The 18,868-nt window shown below is 39.2% G+C and overlaps 1 protein-coding gene across 2 annotated transcripts in view; it reads right to left on the reverse strand.

Annotated features, from left to right (window-relative positions):
• Nucleotides 1–18,868, reverse strand: part of Kiaa1328 (KIAA1328 ortholog) — a 287,235-nt gene that overhangs the window by 265,670 nt on the left and 2,697 nt on the right. Inside the window, exons 2-4 of one of the 2 annotated variants that reach the window (XM_032885880.1) lie at nt 14,790–14,825; nt 14,033–14,175; nt 9,324–9,418 (exon numbers count right to left, since the gene is read on the reverse strand). In XM_032885880.1, the coding sequence (XP_032741771.1) occupies nt 9,324–9,418; nt 14,033–14,175; nt 14,790–14,825 (274 nt within the window). The remainder of the gene's footprint in view (nt 1–9,323; nt 9,419–14,032; nt 14,176–14,789; nt 14,826–18,868) is intronic. The other variant, XM_032885881.1, reaches the window with a different exon arrangement.

Below are 18,868 nucleotides of genomic sequence, written 5' to 3' on the forward strand. Positions count from 1 at the left end.
TATAATTAAGGATGCAGTTATAAATTCATGATGTTGTCCACTGTATTCCCTTTAGTAGAAAATGTATAAAAATGTATAGAATGAGAAGGGAGAGAAAATAGTTTTTATTTTTTCCCACGTAATATGCAGTTTTAATGGGGCTGGAGAGATGGCTCAGCAATTAAGAGCACTGGCTGCTCTTCCAGAAGACCCAGGTTCTACTCTCAGCACCCATACGGCAGCTAACAACTGTCCGTAATTCCAGTTCCAGGGGACCCAACACCCTGATATAGACATACATACCTGCAAAACACCAATGCACATAAAATAAAAATAAAAGGTGTGAAATTTTAATTTTAAAAGCTGATCATTTTAATTTTGGCATAATTCCCAGTAAATTTAAATTGTAGAGAAAAAAAAACTATAGAGTAAATAAGGATACAATAGTTTGACCTCTGCAAAAGCCAATATATATTACTGAAGCTTATCCAAATATCTTTGTTGTCTTAGATTATTCCAATACTCTAAAACTTTTAAAAATTTGAGTATAATATAAGAATGTCTTTAAGAAAGATTTAAAGACAACATATACTGAATTATCAATAATTATTTTATAACCAATTAATAGAGTAGGAATAAAGACATTAACTTCTGAAGTATTAACTTGAGAATACTTAGTTCTCAAATGCTTTAATCCAAGAAACTCACAGTTGCAATCTTGAGGCAGCAGACTAAACCAGTGCTCCTTGGGATTTCTGAGAAACCGCTTTGCGCTTCCTTGGTGTATCAGCGATTTTTTCTTCCCTCCCTCTTATTTCAGGTATGTGCAATCTGAATTTGTTATAGCAGGTACATAAAATGATTCATGGTAGATAATAATTATAGTCCAAAGTACATGGACAACATGCATGAAGACAGACTAAATGCTTAGGATATGCATGTGTATCAGTGGAGCATGAGTCTGAGTCAATCCATCCAAGTGAGGAAACTGTCTACTCATGGCACTGTGTGAATGCCACACAAAATGGAAAAAGGACTGATTATAGAAAAACTGACTTTGTGCACGAGGTAGAGTCTGGTCAAACTACAAGAAACACTGCTAAGTGCACAGTAATTAGTCAAAACATTCTTTGAGTAGCAGATCTCAGAATGCACCATCTAAAATGGAATTTATGAATACACAGTTGAACATTTATAAAATCCCAGTAAAGTTCAATGGTCTCCTATCTACATGAAGTTAAAGTCTATCTTCTCTAGAAATTTTCTGTGTAATTTATTAAAAGACTATCCCCGGCCCCAAAATATTCCATAAAAGCGTCAAAAAAGAAGTTAAAAATTCTTAAGTAACTGAAAAATCAAAGTCTAACATTCCTATTGCAGGGCAATGTACATTTAATTCTTACCTAACAGTTAAAATGGATATTTTTTAAAGGAGAAAATGAAATAATGATCTATTGCTCAGTTTACAATTTGAAACTAATGGGGCTTTTTTTTTCCATCTCAGAAATGTTAAGTAGAAACAGCAAACTGTCCTCTAGGAAAAATTAGAGTATCTGGGCCTACAGCACAAGCAGGCTCTTGGGAAGAGAGCATGAACCGGCAGCAGTGGAGACGAGACAGGCAATAGGAGGGTTTGGAGATTGCTCTAGAACACGGTCCATCTTTCAGCCAGTACTGCAGCTGTGCCTAGAACCATTTCAACATGTTGAAACGTATTTCTCTACAAAAATAAAGCCAACTGCTATTAGTGCACAGCCCCCATTGCCACCTCAAGGCCCCTGTAAACAGGGGCATGCGTATAGAGGACCATCGCCTCAGCGTCTTTCAGCAGGACCTATGATGCTTTGTAAAGCTACTCACTGTTCAGGTCTATACATGGTGCTGTTTTCCCATCTCTGCAAACAATCCATTCATCCTGCTGTGAAAGACTTTCTAGGGCATATAATTCAGTACCTGTAACAATAATTCTGTCTAGATAAAATGCAGACAACACCCTACTTCCCTTCTGCACATGTAACTCAATACCAGGTATCCGAGGGAAGCCCCTCCATTTACTTGAAGTCCATATGGCAACTCATCCCTTTGTACATTCTTCCATAAGCAACATAATTCACATCACTGCAACTTCTCTTCGTTGCATTCTCCATTAGCCTCTAAATTTTGGTTTACCCTCATACGTTATTACCGTTAGTGCTGTTAACACAAATGAGAAAGTCCCCTAAATATATGAAGATTATTAAGGAAGTGCACCCATACATTTAGTAGCAGAAATTCCAAAGTCTGTTTGTTTTCTTACCTGTTAGCACAATTTTGCTCACTTACATTCACTATGGATGAGGGATGTATTTTATTTATCTGTGCTGTCTAACCACCATGCCTTTCTATAAATTAATTTCAAACTTCTCCTGGAATAATGCCAGCAGGCTGGTATGAGAACCAAAACTTCTTACATGTGCTACATCATAAAAGAATATGTAAGGTTTCTAAATTTTCTAATACTTTCCCCAATATGATTGTTTTCCTTTTTTTGATAAAGGTCTCACTCTGTAGAACAGACTGGCCTTGAACTCAGAGATCTGCCTAACTCTGCCTTCCCTTGTGCTAGAATCAAATATGTGTGCCATCACAATTTTATATTTAATACACCAGGCATGCCATACACTTTCATCAACACTATTGTCCTTTATTTGTTGTATTTGAATTAACTCATTTTCTAGCCTATCATGTGAGTGATAAATTTTATTTTATTACATTTATTCATGTACATATTTTAGGCATCTTACCTTTTTATGTTTTTTAAGTAAAAATCATTTAGTGCAAAAAACTTGAAAATGAAAACCACCACACAGCTACAACAACCTAAGTACTCAGACAAGCATTTGCCCAGACCCACGTCTCTATGTCTCAATGAACATCGGCACAGCTAGAAAAGTCCTTTTGAAGCTGTAGGACTCTGCCTTAGATTTTACACTTCTAACACTAATTATATTTTTATGGTCTCATCTACCACAACATTTTAAAAAGCTATCAGTGTTAAAAGTAGAAAACCATTAGCACAATTTTTTACCTACACTGTCTTTCCTCAATACCTAAATCTTCCTTTCTTCCTGCCTTTTACACACATATACAAGATCCAGCTACAGCTGCTCCCATGGACATGTTATAGGTTATAGGCACACGCGGAAGCAAATCTGTGGCCCTTCTCTAAGCTCTTGCTGCAGAGCGTCAGTACAGACTGGAGGTTCACACGCGGAGCCTCTGTATGGCTCCGTCCAAGATACAAGTACACTTTTCCACCTGACATTACCAAGGTCAAGACCCTATTTCAGAAAAAGGAGAGACTCAGAGCTTAGGAATAGCTCTTGTAAAGACACTTTAAACATCAAAAGATATATTTTAAAAATAAGTTAACACCATGCCTTTATATTATATATCAGTCTGTAACTGAGATACTGAATTCTACATCCTTCTGAAAGGATGCTGCCAATGGCCAGTGGTGGCTGCCAAGCAGTGTCGATGACGTGCTGCCTTAAAGATGCCGAAGGACTTGCATCCAAGCCGATCTTAAGGAGGAACACTGAAGTGTGTCACGGAGAAGCTCCACCTTCCTAACGCTCCTGGCTCCTTTCTCCATCCGGTTTGACCTTATCCAAGGTGAATGTAACCCTTCATGGCCAATTGTTCTTCCGAAGACAGCCTCTAAAACCTCGGCCTAACATTTTCTATTAATACTTCATCGTTACTCTCTATTTAATCAAAATTGAGCCTATTGATTTGAAAACAAAACAAAACGATATACCAGACAAGGCAAGCCAAACACAAAAGCAGCAGACTCTGCCTTACTTTACATGTGATTTGTAAAGCACAGTTTTCCCATGAATAAGCAACTACATTTAAACGTCCTTTATAAAGAACACAATTTTTTCTCTTCAGAATGAAATTTGAGCTTGCATTTCCTCTCTATTTTACTTTTATGTTCTTCTTGAATAATGAACAGAATTGAGGACAGTCAGAATCTAAGTCATATAAAGACGACATCTGCACAGAGGGGTTGCTCAGAGCAGGGGGCCAGCACCCAGGGAGGTAGGTGTAAAAAGAATACTCACTCGCATGGAGGCCTAGCAGGCGGTGGAGACTCTGCTGTAACAGGGCCTAACTAGGGTAACTTGAACTAGGAGATAATGGTGAGCTAGCATGCTGACTAAGCTCCCAAGCATGATGGGAGATTTACGCAGGGTTTTAAGTAAACGCTGATAAAGCAGAGCCGATAAGGAATCAGCACTGTGCTCACACTGAGTTAACCTGAAGCAGAGCTAAGAAGGACAAACCCTGTGTGCAGGATCCCAATGTAGGCTACAAGAAGAGAGTAGCCAAGAAAGCGTAGGCCATTATGCTGATGGGGACTAAGGAGCATACGTTCCCCCAGGAATGGCCTGGCATAAAATCAAGGCCTAGCAGAGTAAAGAGAACATTCAAAGAAAAGATCAACTCAAAGAAAACCAGAGGGGAGAGGGGAAAACAAAGGCAAACTAGCTGGGACTAGTGTGCTGTAGAAGCAGGGAAAGGAGGACTGTGGAAAGGGACTGGAGGCCTGCAGTGGGAAATGGGAGTGCTAGCATACTGAGGAAAGTCTCTCTTCAGTACATAACAGCCAAGATGGAACATTAGCTACATGCAAGATGGCTTAACAAAGACACCAAGAAAACAAAACAAAGGAAAAGAGCTCCTCACTGCAAGCTAAGAGTTACCATTACAGGACATTCATCAAGAACAACTATGAAACCTCCAAATGGTGCTTTGAATAGTTATTTGATGATTACAGAACAAAAGTAGGAATTGATAGAGAAAAAAAGAATAGAAAAATCATTATGCTCCTGGCAGTTCTATAGTGTGAAGTGTCAAAGGGAATTATGAAAAATGCACAGACCTGAATGAGACGCCGCACGGTAGGCATGTGGGCACAGTGAAGGCATGCCAAGGAGGAGGCTCGCTCACACTAAGAGAAACGCATGGGCTCTACGCTCTCACCGTAAGAGAAACAGAGGGAAAGATAAACAAAGTAAGTCCAAAGCAATGAGAAGGAAGGAAATAACACAGATGAGAGAATTTTTAAAAAAATTAATCTAATAGAGACTGGAAACATAGAGGAATGGAAGTACATTCAATAAAAAGCTGGGGGAAAGTCAATAAAACTGATATGCCTAGCAAAGAGAGAAGAGAAAAGATTCAAATCACTACTGCCAAAAATGAAGGACTGCAGATACTGCGTCATTAATGAGACAGTGAAAGAATAATGTTAACTTTAAGCTCACAAATTTGACAACTTGAAAGAAATGAAGTAATTCTCAAAAACTACAAATTCCTTGTGATGGAGATATGGCTCAGAGGTTAAGAGCATGGGATATGGATTCATCCAGACGACCACCGATCCGATTCTCAGCAACTCTAGTTCCAGGGGAACTGATGCCCTCTTCTGACCTTCATAGGCAGCAGGAACACAGAGGCGTACACAGCATGCATGCAGGCAATACACCCACACCCATAAAATGCTAATAAAATATAATTTAAAAATACCCTACAGACTTGTAAGTTCAATCAAAATAAAATAGACAATGTGAATAACCTTAAAAACATTAAAGAAATTAAAATTTTAATTTAAGGATTCTTTGAAAGGAAGTCTCCAGGCTTTTACCACTTCACTGGGGAATAATAACAAACATTTAAGAACTCACGTCACTTCAAAGCAGACTTGATGGCATATGCATCAACCCAGCACTTGGGGGGCTAAGGCAGGAAAACTGCAAGTTCATAGCCAAACTCAGTTAAATACAAATATAGAGGGGAAGAGGAGGAGAGGGAGAGAGCCAAAGAGGGAGGAGGGAGTGGGGAGACAGGGAGAGGGGGAGAGGGCAAAGGAGGGAGAAAGTGGAGGTGGAAGAGACAGAGACAGAGGGAGAGAGAGGGAAAGAAAGGGAGAAGGAGAGACTCTAAAACCTAAAAATCAAAGCCAACCTAACACTTGATTTCATACACATTCTCCCAGAAATTATAAGCAGGAAAATCGCTAATTATACATAATGGGGCTATTATTACCATGACACAAATCAAAGTGACAGTTTGAAAGCACAAAACTTAAGACCAATACTTCTCATGAACTTTGCTATAGAAATTCAAAATAGCAAATCAAACTGTTCCATACATGAAATCAGTTTTTACAACCTAAGTTTAACGCATAGCTTTAACCTTAACACCCCAAAAGAGAATAACATGTGTGTGCAGTGCTAATCATTTGAGAAAGGATCTAAGACATTAACGACAGCCTTAAACAGAGCAAATACCCCATAAATATTGGAAGCAATATGTGATATGGGTTGATAACATCTTTTTGCAATTTTGAGTTCTATTCTGGATTCTTTGGAGTAAATAAAGTAACCCCCTTCCTCATAAATTCTGCTAGAGAGCTCTATAGAGAACAGCTTGTTTCTTTCCCACACCATGTTTTCTGTGCAGTTCAACAAATACAGAGCAAAGCCTTTTCTTTAGGTCAGACAGAAGACATGGGAGAAGGGGACAATTCAAATTGGGGTGTATTCTTGGTCAAATTAATACAAAAAAATTGGATTCCTTAATTTTGATTTTGATTCCTTAATCTGTTTATCAATGCAACAAATAACATAAAAATTGATCTGTAGTTTGATGAAATACTAGTGTGTCAGTAGAGTTTTTTCTTTTTGCTTTTGTTTTACTGGCATTGACAAGCTTGTGCTAAACTTACCATGGAAAGACTAGCCCTGTTCTTTTTCAAAATAAGAACAAAGTGAGAAGAGTTACTCTACTAAGTATAAAGCTTTCTCTACTGTACATGTACAGTAATGGAGGCGGGGACAGGCAGGCAGGCCAACGCAAAGCAGGAACCCAGAAAGAGGCTCATACAAATATGCACCTAACAGAAACACATAAAAGATTTCTATAAATGGTGCTGGCATAAATGGACATCAACAACAACAACCATAACCACCAAAAAACTCAACTCAGACATTCATAATACAAAAACCAACTCAACTGGATCCTTGGTAAAAAGAAAAAGAAAAGACACACTTACCTAGTTAAGATTGAAAGCTTTAGACTGTGGAGACCCTGAGGACACTGAGGAGGAGGAGAGTAATGGAGGAGGAGGAAAGTACTTACACTACACAGCCAACCAGAGACCTACATTTAAGCACGTGAACAACTCTCAAAACTCAGTACGAACACCCAAACGCTCTGGCGTGATAGAGCCACGAGAATACGCCCCGTTCCAGCGAAGACACAGACAGGAGTAAGAACATGAAATAATGTCCCTGTTATCGACCATTATAAAAGACAAACTAACCAACATCACTAAATTCCCCTGAAATTCCTAACGTTAAAATTACAGACTTTGGAAGTTACAAATGTTGGTGGGGGTGTAAAATGCTACATCTTTTTTGAAATATGGTTTCTTAGAAAATAAAACACACTTAATACCAAAGAAAGCAAACTGTAGTGCGCATGTGAAAATCTATACTTGAATGTAGCAAATTCATTTGTAACTGTCAAACTCAGAAGGAATTCCAATGCTTTCCATCGACGAACCGTTAATCTAGCACCTCTACGCCGAAAGGAAAACAAAGAAATACTGAGACATATACAACTTGGAAGGCTTCAAAGAATCATACTAAAAAGAATCAATCTGGAAAAAAGTGACACAATATCTGATCCCATTCGTATAGTTTTCTTGACAGACTGTAATTTTAGTGCTAGAGAACAGGTTTAACCGCAGAGTAACAGGAGTTTTGGGTTAGGGAAGTGGGCAGGAAATAAAGTATCTGTGCTGAGGCAGGGGTTGATGGACCAGAGGTTAAAAGTGTGTGCTGCTCTTCCAGAACATCTAAGTTCCATTCCCAGCACCCACGTCAGGGGGATCACAACCACCTGTGACTGCAGGGCTAGCGAAGACAACATTCTTTTCTGGTTTCTAAGAATACCTACATACACGTGCATAAACACAAAATTTTTATGAGCAAATAAAGTGGTAAACACTTGCCTATCATGTACAAGGCCCTAGAGTCAATTCCCAGCACCTTTAAAAAACAAAAGAAATACAAAATCCTTGTAACAGAACTATTCAGAACTTTTACTATAGTGATTTTAATAAATCTATAATGAGTACATGTAAAACTGGTGATCTCTGTATATAACAGACAAGTTCTGTGAATGTCAGTTTTCTGGTTAAAATAGTATAGTTGTAGTTAATCAAAATATTACCATCAGTAGACACTGGGTAAAGTGTGGATAAGTTCTCTCTACATTTATAATACAGCTATAATAACATCTATAGTTGTTTCAGAATAAAAAGTTATTCTCTCTTTTTTTAAAGAAATGAAAAAGTTCATCTATTTCATTTTATTTCTGTGATTCCCAGAGTCCTGTATTAAAATAAAATTCAAGTTTATCAAGTCTGATGCTAATAAAAATCAGTCCTGACATAAATAGGGCTGAAGGAAAGCTCATTCTTCACTGGGAAATCTAACGTGCTAATAACAATACACCACTTTGGGATATACAGAGTAGCCATTGCAGTACTGTGCCATTGTGGATGGAGGCACATCGCAGATGTATCTTACTGCAGTGGTATAAAAGTACATTAGAATAGATGCAATGAGTCGCCCTTGCAATATTGCTATAGTTTTAATGCAAATTGTCCAAAGTCTTGTTAAATGCTAGTCCCCTACTGCAATAATTTTGAGGTAACTCCTTGTGAGAAAGTGATAGGTCAATGGATGTAGGCCCTTGAATGTAAGTATTTGGGCAATAAAAAACATTTTTTTAAAAGTTCGTTTTTATTTGATTAATGACAAAATGGCATTAGTGTTCTATTACTATGAAGAGACACCATAACCAAGGCAATTCTTATTTTAAAAAAATAGCATTCAATTGAGGCTTCTCTACAGTCTCAGAGGTTTAGTCCATTGTCAGCATGGCAGAGTGCATGGAAGCATACAGGCAGACACAGTACTGAAGGAACCCGGAGGTCTGCATTGGGATCTGCAGACGGCAGGAAGAGCCACTCACTGGCCCTGGCTTGAGCTTCTGAAATGCTAAAGCCCACCCCCAGTGACACTCTTCCTCGGACAAGGACGCACCTACTCTGACTGGGTCATACCTCCTGACTCAGTCAGGCAGTGCCACTCCCTGGGTGATGAGGCACTCAAATCGACAAACCTCTGGGTTCCATTCAAACCGCCACAGACTTCACATACATTACCAATCTTCTGCTCTCAATGAGTTGTCTCCTGTATAGCCGCCATGGAAGGTTGTCTCACCTGGCCAGTTCTTTAATTAAATTGGCAATGCGCCTTTTGTCCTCAACACATAAATCTTTCAATGACGCACTCTTCAGTCCTCTCTTGCAGAAACTCTAGAATAAAACACCTTCTGGTTACTGTTACTAAAAACAAATTTTAACTACTTTTATCAAATTAAACATGGAAAGTGAAATTTCTTAGAAATTACTTATCTGGTTGATTACTAGATATGTTTTTCATTTAAACCTACTATGAATTCCAGACATGCTAGGGAACTGATAACAAACTAGACAACATTATAGAATTTACAGAAGGAGGAACACAGAACTGGAAGATATGCCTACTAATTACTGGAGAACACTTACCTTCCCACATTAGGGTGATATGTCTCTGGAAGACACTGTAACTCCAGGACTGTTTAATATATATAAAGGCTAGTTAGGAGACACTGTTGTTAAGTTTTTAAAAATCAAATTTCTGAAGGGCCAGATATAAGAAAGACTGGAATTTTCCTGCAGTGTTTTCGCATGCCAGGGATACAATAAGTACTTTTTACCTGATACCCATCTCGTTTTCACAGCAGTGTGATTGGGCAGACACTGCTCCTGCTCTCCATTAAGAGTACACAGTTTGAGATAAGATGGATGAAGCTAAGAAGTGCACGCTGACAGGAACCGGATATAGATCTTTCCTGAGAGACACAGCCAGAGCATGTCAAATATAGAGGGGAATGCTAGCAGCAAACCACTGAACTGAGAACGGGATCCCCGTTGGAGGAATTAGAGAAAGGACTAAAAGAGCTGAAAGGGCTTGCAACCCCATAAGAACAACAATGCTAACCACCCAGAGTTTCCAGGGACTAAACCACTACCCAAAGACTATACATGACTGACCTTGGGCTCCAACTGCATATGTAGCAGAGAATAGCCTTGTTGGGGCACACAGGGAAGGGGAAGCCCTTGTCCTGCTAAGGTTGGATCCCCAGTGTAGGGGATTGTGGGGGGGCACGGTAGTAGGGGGGTGGAAAAGGAGGGGAGGGGTTAGGGGGCTAATGGACAGGAAACGGGGAAAGGGAATAACATTTGAAATGTAAATAAGAAATGCCCAATTTAATAAAAATGGGGAGGGAGGACACACACACACACACACACACACACACACACACACACACACACACACACAAAGCGTAGAGTTCAGCCACAGTTGTAGCAGCTGAATGGCAGAGTAGAGTGCAAACATGGATTCCGCTATGTCCTCAAACACTATGCTATGCTGTGGTGTGATCGATTTAAGACACTTTTACAGAAATCCTTGTGGAAACATTTGGAAAATTAGAAAGGGAAGTCACTCCATTAGAGAAACACAAAGATTCACAACTCTGTAGTATACAGTACTATATGGGTATCTTAGGTTTTTATTACTTCTTTCATATATTTTCCATGATTAAAATTTTTTAATAAGGATATGTAAAAATCAAGATAAAATATTAGTTTTTAAAATTCATTTAAAATAAAAGACATTGGTATTCTTTTAAATTTTTAATATCATTTAAATCTAAGTTAAATTTAAATTGCCATTTTAAAAAACAGGAAGAGAATCAGAAGCATATAATATTATAGGTAAATTTTTAAAGATGAGTATAAAGGCAATGTCAAAAACTGAAAAACTCAGGAGCTGAAGGCAATGGACTGGGCAACAGAAGAAGCGAAGACAGGTGCAGGGCACAAACCGGAAACTAACTTTGGCACGGCCACATCTGAACAGCCATTTTATTACTGTTTTATTATTGTTTTCAGGGTAGCCTCCGATTACACTGAGCTTCTGGTCCTTCCACCTCTGCCGGCACAGGCCTGGCATTATAGACCTACACGACCATCACACTCACTTACGGGTGCTGGGACTGCACACACAGGGTTTCCTTCATGCTGGTAGGCAAGCCAGTCAGACGGGTACCCTGTCACAGAAGTCCAAGCTTCAATTTAAGCGCATGCCCCAATGTTCTATTCCAAGTCTTACTACTTCAAACCTGTTCTTGTTCATCCAGCCCTGGAAAATGGTGGCTGTGTTTTACAGTTAATGCCTCACAATATCTTACTGTTTCCTTTTTGCTTTTCCAGTACCTATTTGACAACTTTTCAAAAGACAGGGTTTCTCTATGTAGCCCTGGCTGTCACAGGACTTGCTTTGTAGGCCAGGCGTCTCTGAACTCGAGATTCACCTGCCTCTGCCTCCGAAGGGCTGGGATAAAGGAGTGTGCCACCATAAGGTGTGTGTGATGGCTTCACCTTGCATGTGTATTTAAGCACCACATGTACACAGTGCCCATAGAGGCCAGAAGATGGCATCAGATGCCCCAGAACTGGAGTTATAGGTGGTTGTGAGTCACCGTGTAGATGCTGAGATAGGAACTTGTGTCTTCTGAAAAAGCAGCAAGCGCTCTCTAATGCTGATCCATCTCCTTAGTTAAAATGATAGATGAGTGCTAACACGTTAGCGAAAAGAAACTTAAAATTTCTCTAGACAGCATTAAGAAAGCTCATGAATACACTAACAAGCAAAAAACTTAGTCCTGTGATACATACGAGTATTTATATAAAATTCCAAACATATAAAACTAAACATTGCTAAAAAATAAAAATACATCAGTCTGTATAGGACAGGGTTTTGAAAACTATAGTTGAAAGCCAAGTTTAGCTCAATATATACTTTTATAAATGAAAATTTATTAAAAACAAAATAAAAACCCACCAAGTCCAACATTTAAGATTTCCTAAGGTTGGTTCATCTCATGCCACAGGGGTAAAGCTGTGGAGGAAGATGAATGTTTTTGATCTAAAGCCAATAAGTTGATTCTACTTGAAGTTTGACCTATGACTAGGAAGGATGTGCTGAGCCCAGGTTGCTGCAGGTCTGAGTTTTATCACAGCCACAGACTACAACTAGACACTGTACAAATGAGACACTGACTGCAGAAAGCAGTGTGACTAGCTAAGCTTCTCACGTATCGCCTTAGGGGCACACGGCGCTAGTGCCGGCATCGACAAACAGCAGCACTAAAACTTGCCATTCTACTGCAAACGCCATCCAAAAGGACAACTGTTCTGGGTTCACCAGCAAACCCTCTTCACTACTCCACAGGCATGAGGGAAACATGAAAAATGTCTCCACAGTTATACATTAGAAATGTTGAAACACTTTCCATATAGTCTGACAGTAAATATTTGGGGTGTTTTGGGCTTTGTCAGATGACAGTCACCAGAGCAGCTCTATGATTCTACAAACCAGTCACGGCATAGACAATACCTCAAAAGATGAGAACACCCCGGAAGAAGGATGAAATCATTTACAAACCAAACTGTTGTGTAGCTGTTTCCTCCAAACTGAAGCCCCACTCCTCAAGGAGGGAAGAGGCCTAAGACACACGATGCTACAAAACCTTCCAAGGCTCACAAAGTCTATCAATCCCTCAAATTCTAAAACCAGGGCAGAGCTGAGGAGAGGGTTGCTGCCTGCAAGCTGAACAGGAGGTAACTTTTCTGAATTGTCACCCACACGGGGTATGATTTTGGTGATGTAGCTCCCCTGAAGTCAACCAAGCTCATGTAAGTAACCCCAGTAAATTCTCTGATGGTGATGCCTGAGGTGAAGCAGTTTCTTCAGAATCTTGTCTGGAATGAATACCAGATTGATCAGTTCTCCCCAGAAAAAGCCACACAACATAAGCAGAAGGAAGATTCTACCCACAAGGCATGATTACAAACACTCACATCAACTTTGACTGGGGAAAGAAAACAACAATCATAGCATTACAATAAAGTGACTTTTTACTTTGAAATATATTGGTTAAAACAAACAGACAGAAAAAAACACACACACCAAAGGAATGTGTGGAGTGGGGAGGGGGAGTTTTGCTTTTCTAAAACACAGAACAAAAAAAAATTTTAAAAATAACATTTTCTAAGTGAAAGGCATAATAATTCAGGCTGGTTTTCTACATACAAACTTCATTATAATATAAAAGGATCAGCCAACAACAAATAAATTTCTAAGAATATAAACACAAAGAATTCCTAACCATGAAAACAGTGAATTTGACTTACCAATCAATGCCAGAAAAGAGTAAAATGTAAAATTTAAATACTTTGAGAACTAGTAAGATAATGCATTTTCTTGGCTATGGCTTAAAGCACATCTATCCTTTTTGGAACAAAACTCTTGCAAAGTGGTATTTTATACTGATTCCTAGCACTATCAATGATCATAAAAGGTTCTGTAGTTCCTAAAGATACAAAAAGACCGCCCTTCGAAGGTCTTTGTGTCTTCGCTAAGCAGTTATATAGAAAACTAACAAGATAGGGACAGGCTCAGTCAGTAAACTGCCTTCACTTAAGCATGAGGACCAGAGTTCAAATGAGGACATGGTAGCATTTGTTTGTAACTTTACCAGCAGACAGGACTAAAGGACAGAGACAGGTGAACCCCTAGAGTCTGACCAGGAGAGCACTGGATTAAAGAAGAGATCTGTGTTACAAACTAAAGGCCCCCACCAAATCAAGCAAAACAAAGTGGAGTAGAGTGATAAAGAAGTAGAGGAGAGTAGCCAAATTCTGGCTTCCACATATGCGCATGTGAGTGTATCCATGATGCGCCCCCCACACACACACACTTGTATGCATGCAACATGTATACACACAAAAACCTGAACAAGTAAGTAAACCATTACTGACCTGTTCAGCTACTGAATCTCCTGCACCTTTTAAAGACTCCATGGAGGCAGGAATATCAGTCACCTTGGGAACCTTAACTTTAGCATCAACTTTTGGATTTATCAACTTGAGCCTTGATCTTGTATTTCTTTCTGTGGAGATTCCTAAAAATGTTTATTAAACAAGAGTTCAGAATTCGATTTTATTAACGTTTTTCAATTTAAAACTGTGTGTGTGTGTGTGTGTGTGTGACAAGATGTGACAAGAAGGTTAAAGAAATAATTCAATAATTCACTTAGGTCCTATGGACATTTGTAAGTCACATTAAAAGCAATAAATTACAACATCTGGGATAACATTGAGGGAATCCTAGGCTTTTCCCTAGAGGATCTTCAATGACTCCACGTGACTACTCTTCCAGTTGAACAATCAATAAGCAGAGACTCTTGTATTTAAACTGAATCGACTTCTTACATTTTCTTTTGAGATATTAAATGCAAATTTTCAAAAAGAATCTCTTTAGTAAATGAAGCACAGTATAAACCATAAATGCTGACTTGCCCAGCCAGATCCTACAAAGAGCCACCATTTCAGATCTTAAGAGGATATCATCAAATATTTTAAAACATTTGCTTTTTAAATTTTGTTTTTGAAAAATTGTTATGTTCATATGACTTGTTTCATATCCAACTGCACACACAAGGTTGTCCCAATGTTTAATTTTCTCCTGATACTTAAGAACCCAGGGAAGCGTCAAGCACATTAGGCACGGTCATACCTGGAACATAAACTACGGATTGTTCTTCATCAGAAACTGTGGAGGAAACATGAAGGAAAGTACTGTAGAGCACGGTAAGATCCGTGGGCTGCCCTGCTCTGTGTACTAAGTTATCTCTTTTGACCCTAGAATGTACTTACTTCTTACAACCTAGAAAATGAGAAAGGAATGGGTATTTTATAAAACAATCCCCAGATCTTTTCCCCATACTGGCTCCCAAACAGAATGCTTTTGTGATATGCACTCTGCTATTTTGCTACTTTCCTCTTACAAACAATGCAAAATAAATCATGTCAATAGTCAGTAGCTCTGAAGGTCAAACAACATTTTAGGGCAAGTCAGTCATACAAACACAAAGGAATATTTACTCTTCTATAATACATTTATGAAATGTCCCAAAAGGTCCTAGAGCCAGGAGGAAAATATAGGGGGAAAAAAAGAACTATTTTCCATTTCAAAAGGAGAATTTCAAAAAAAAGATAGACAGACACACATTTTTCTGTTGCAAATGTACACATGTACACACGTACACACATACACACACACACAATCTATAAAGTCAATATGATCGTTCCAAAGTCAGTATCATATAGAAGGCCCCGATGGTGTTCTGTGTGGGCTACCAAAAGAACCAAACATAGTAATTAGGGAAAACAGAAGGCGTAGTTGAGGGCAGTAGGAGAAAACATTACTATACATGACAGTGTAATTTAGTAATAAAATAAATAAATAAATCTTTTAGCTTCACATCAATCCTAGTGATTGAATCCTGTTTCCAAGAATTACTAACTGGAATCGCCTATTAGTATGCTGGGCTTAGGGATGCAAGCCTATAATTCTAGCTACTGGGGAGGCTAAGGCAGAAGGTGCTCAAGACCTGCCTGGACTACAGAGTGCGTTCAAGGCCAGTCTGAGTTATGACCCTGTCTTCAAGGAGGAGCAGGTGGGGGGTGTGGGTGGGGTAAGGGCTGGGGCAGTAGAGGCTTACCTGGAATGAGCAAGGCTCTAAGAGCCCTCTCTTTTACTTTATATCTTTAGTCTAACACAGAGCCTTTATATATAGTAGGCACTCAATAAATGTTTGGTGTTTGAAATGTACTTGAAGAAAAAAAATGAGAAAAATAATCCAAGACAATGGAACAAAATACGCTGCAGATAGCAGTGCTTTTAATTATGAGATAAATGCAGGGTGTCCTCCAAGGATGTGCTGCCAACAGGTTATTTTTCTAGATCATTCACAAAGGAGCCTGCTCACAACTGGGAGAGAAGAGCCGGAATGGAAGTGGAACCCTGCTCAGCTTCATAAGCTCGGATACTCTCCTCCTCCTTCAGCCCTGACCAACTTCCACCACTCTTACTCTCAGATAATAATCTGCTTTCTATTGCCTTAGGAAACAAACTATAGACCTCCACACTGTCCCTTCTTGCTAACAGAAGTGTTCATACCCCAATCTATAAGCAATGGAGACCACACACACACACACACACACACACACGCGCACACACACACACACACACACACAAACACAAACACCTTTTTTAAAAAAAAAAAGGAAAATAAATCCCCTAACTCTGCATCCTATTAGTACACTTCCCCCTTTACAGCAAAACTTCTCATGAGACTTTCCATTGTTTCCACTTCCTCTCCTAATTAGTTATGAACCTATCCCAATCAAGCTTTGATTCTATCAACCCAACAAAACTATTTCTAACTCCCCAATATTGGTGAACTATTAATTCATAGGCTTCTTTGCATTGATCAATGAATAGCATTTGATATAAATGATCACACACCAAAATTTGTTTGCTTAACTTCATAAAACAGCACACTCACAATTTCCTATGACTTTTATAACAATCCTTGCTCCTTTCCCTTCAACTCTGCTAACCTACCCATTCTCTATCACTTAGAGATTCTCAGGACCTCTGATTTGGAGTGTTTTCTTTCCTTATTCTACTGGAGATCTTATTCAATTCTCCTGTCTTTATATACTATCAGTATATAAAGAAACTTGATTTCGCCAAGTTAATCTCTAGATCAAGTCTACCTGCTAAAGTTAACACTGACATACATACAGTCCTGAGAACTAAAGTCTACCCGCTAAAGTTAACACTGACATACATACAGTCCTGAGAACTAAAGTCTACCCGCTAAAGTTAACACTGACATAATACAGTCCTGAGAACTAAAGTCTACCTGCTAAAGTTAACACTGACATACATACAGTCCTGAGAACTAAAGTCTACCCGCTAAAGTTAACACTGACATACATACAGTCCTGAGAACTAAAGTCTACCTGCTAAAGTTAACACTGACATACATACAGTCCTGAGAACTAGAGTCTACCTGCTAAAGTTAACACTGACATACATACAGTCCTGAGAACTAGAGTCTACCTGCTAAAGTTAACACTGACATACATACAGTCCTGAGAACTAGAGTCTACCTGCTAAAGTTAACACTGACATACATACAGTCCTGAGAACTAGAGTCTACCCGCTAAAGTTAACACTGACATACATACAGTCCTGAGGACTAAAGTCTACCCGCTAAAGTTAACACTGACATACATACAGTCCTGAGAACTAGAGTCTACCCGCTAAAGTTAACACTACATACATACAGTCCTGAGGACTAAGTCTACCTGCTAAAGTTAACACTGACATACATACAGTCCTGAGAACTAAAGTCTACCCGCTAAAGTTAACACTGACATACATACAAGTCTCCTGCTAAAGTTAACACTGACATACATACAGTCCTGAGAACTAAAGTCTACCTGCTAAAGTTAACACTGACATACATACAGTCCTGAGAACTAGAGTCTACCTGCTAAAGTTAACACTGACATACATACAATCCTGAGAACTAGAGTCCTTACATTCATCTCAAAGATGGCTCCTCATATAGCCTTTCCCATACTCTTAGCAGCTCGGGCCAACTCCAAATCACAGTTAGCCTTGACTTTTATTTCTTATCTCACATCCCGAAAATTCTGATGGTATAACCCTCAACATACAGCTACAGTCCAACAACTTCTGACCAACAATGTGACATAAATCCAAATCATCTTTTTTCTCTCACCAGAATTACTATCATTGCCTCCTATCTGTCCTCTCTTGTTCCCACAAAAATTCCTCAGCATTCTACTTTTTACAGAGGTCAGAATGAACATTTTAAAACCCTGTGTCATACCTATTCAGAATAAAAATTCAAATTTTACAAAGCCTACAATGCTCAGGCTCTGATCCTTCCAGCCCACTCCTCTTCTAGTTCTTGTTACACCCCCCCCCTTCACTCCTGGTGTCTTAGTCAGGGTTTCTATCCCTGCACAAACATCATGACCAAGAAGCAAGTTGGGGAGGAAAGGGTTTATTCAGCTTACACTTCCACATTGCTGTTCATCACCAAAGAAGTCAGGACAGGAACTCACGCAGGTCAGGAAGCAGAGGCCACGGAGGGATGTTACTCACTGGCTTGCTTTCCCTGGCTTGCTCAGCCTGCTTTTTTAGAGAACCTAGGACTGCCAGCCCAGGGATGGCACCACCCACAATGGGCCCTTCCACCCTTGACCACTAATTGAGAAAATGCCTCAGAGTTGAATCTCATTTCCTCAAGGGAGGCTCCTTTGTGATACCTCCAGCTTGTGTCAAGTTGACACACAAAGCCAGCCAGTCTAACTGGTGTCCTTTAATTTGTCAGTGACTACACAAGCTGTGTAGAGACTTTTCATGTATGAGTTCCTCAGCTACACAGCTGTTTCTCAGAGTCTCCGGATGCACTCAGTCATTATCTTTAGGCCTTGGGTCATGCATCACTTTTTGGCTGAGGCCTTCACTGCCTAACCACATAGGTACTTAAAACTGCACAGTTCTCTCCAAGGGGTCCCTTTCTCCACTCTTCAACCTTTATTTTTCTGTGAATCACTAGGCATTTCGTTTATTCATAACCTTATTTCTCTAAAATGTTAACACAAAAAAATTATTTCTAACCTGCATATCTAATTTTGTATGGATTTCCACACAAAAGAATACCTAGTTTATATTAGTCACTCACAAAGGGATAAAACTGATACTTA

This window comes from Rattus rattus, chromosome 15 (genome assembly GCF_011064425.1).
Source record: "Rattus rattus isolate New Zealand chromosome 15, Rrattus_CSIRO_v1, whole genome shotgun sequence".
Taxonomy (NCBI): Eukaryota; Metazoa; Chordata; class Mammalia; order Rodentia; family Muridae; genus Rattus; species Rattus rattus.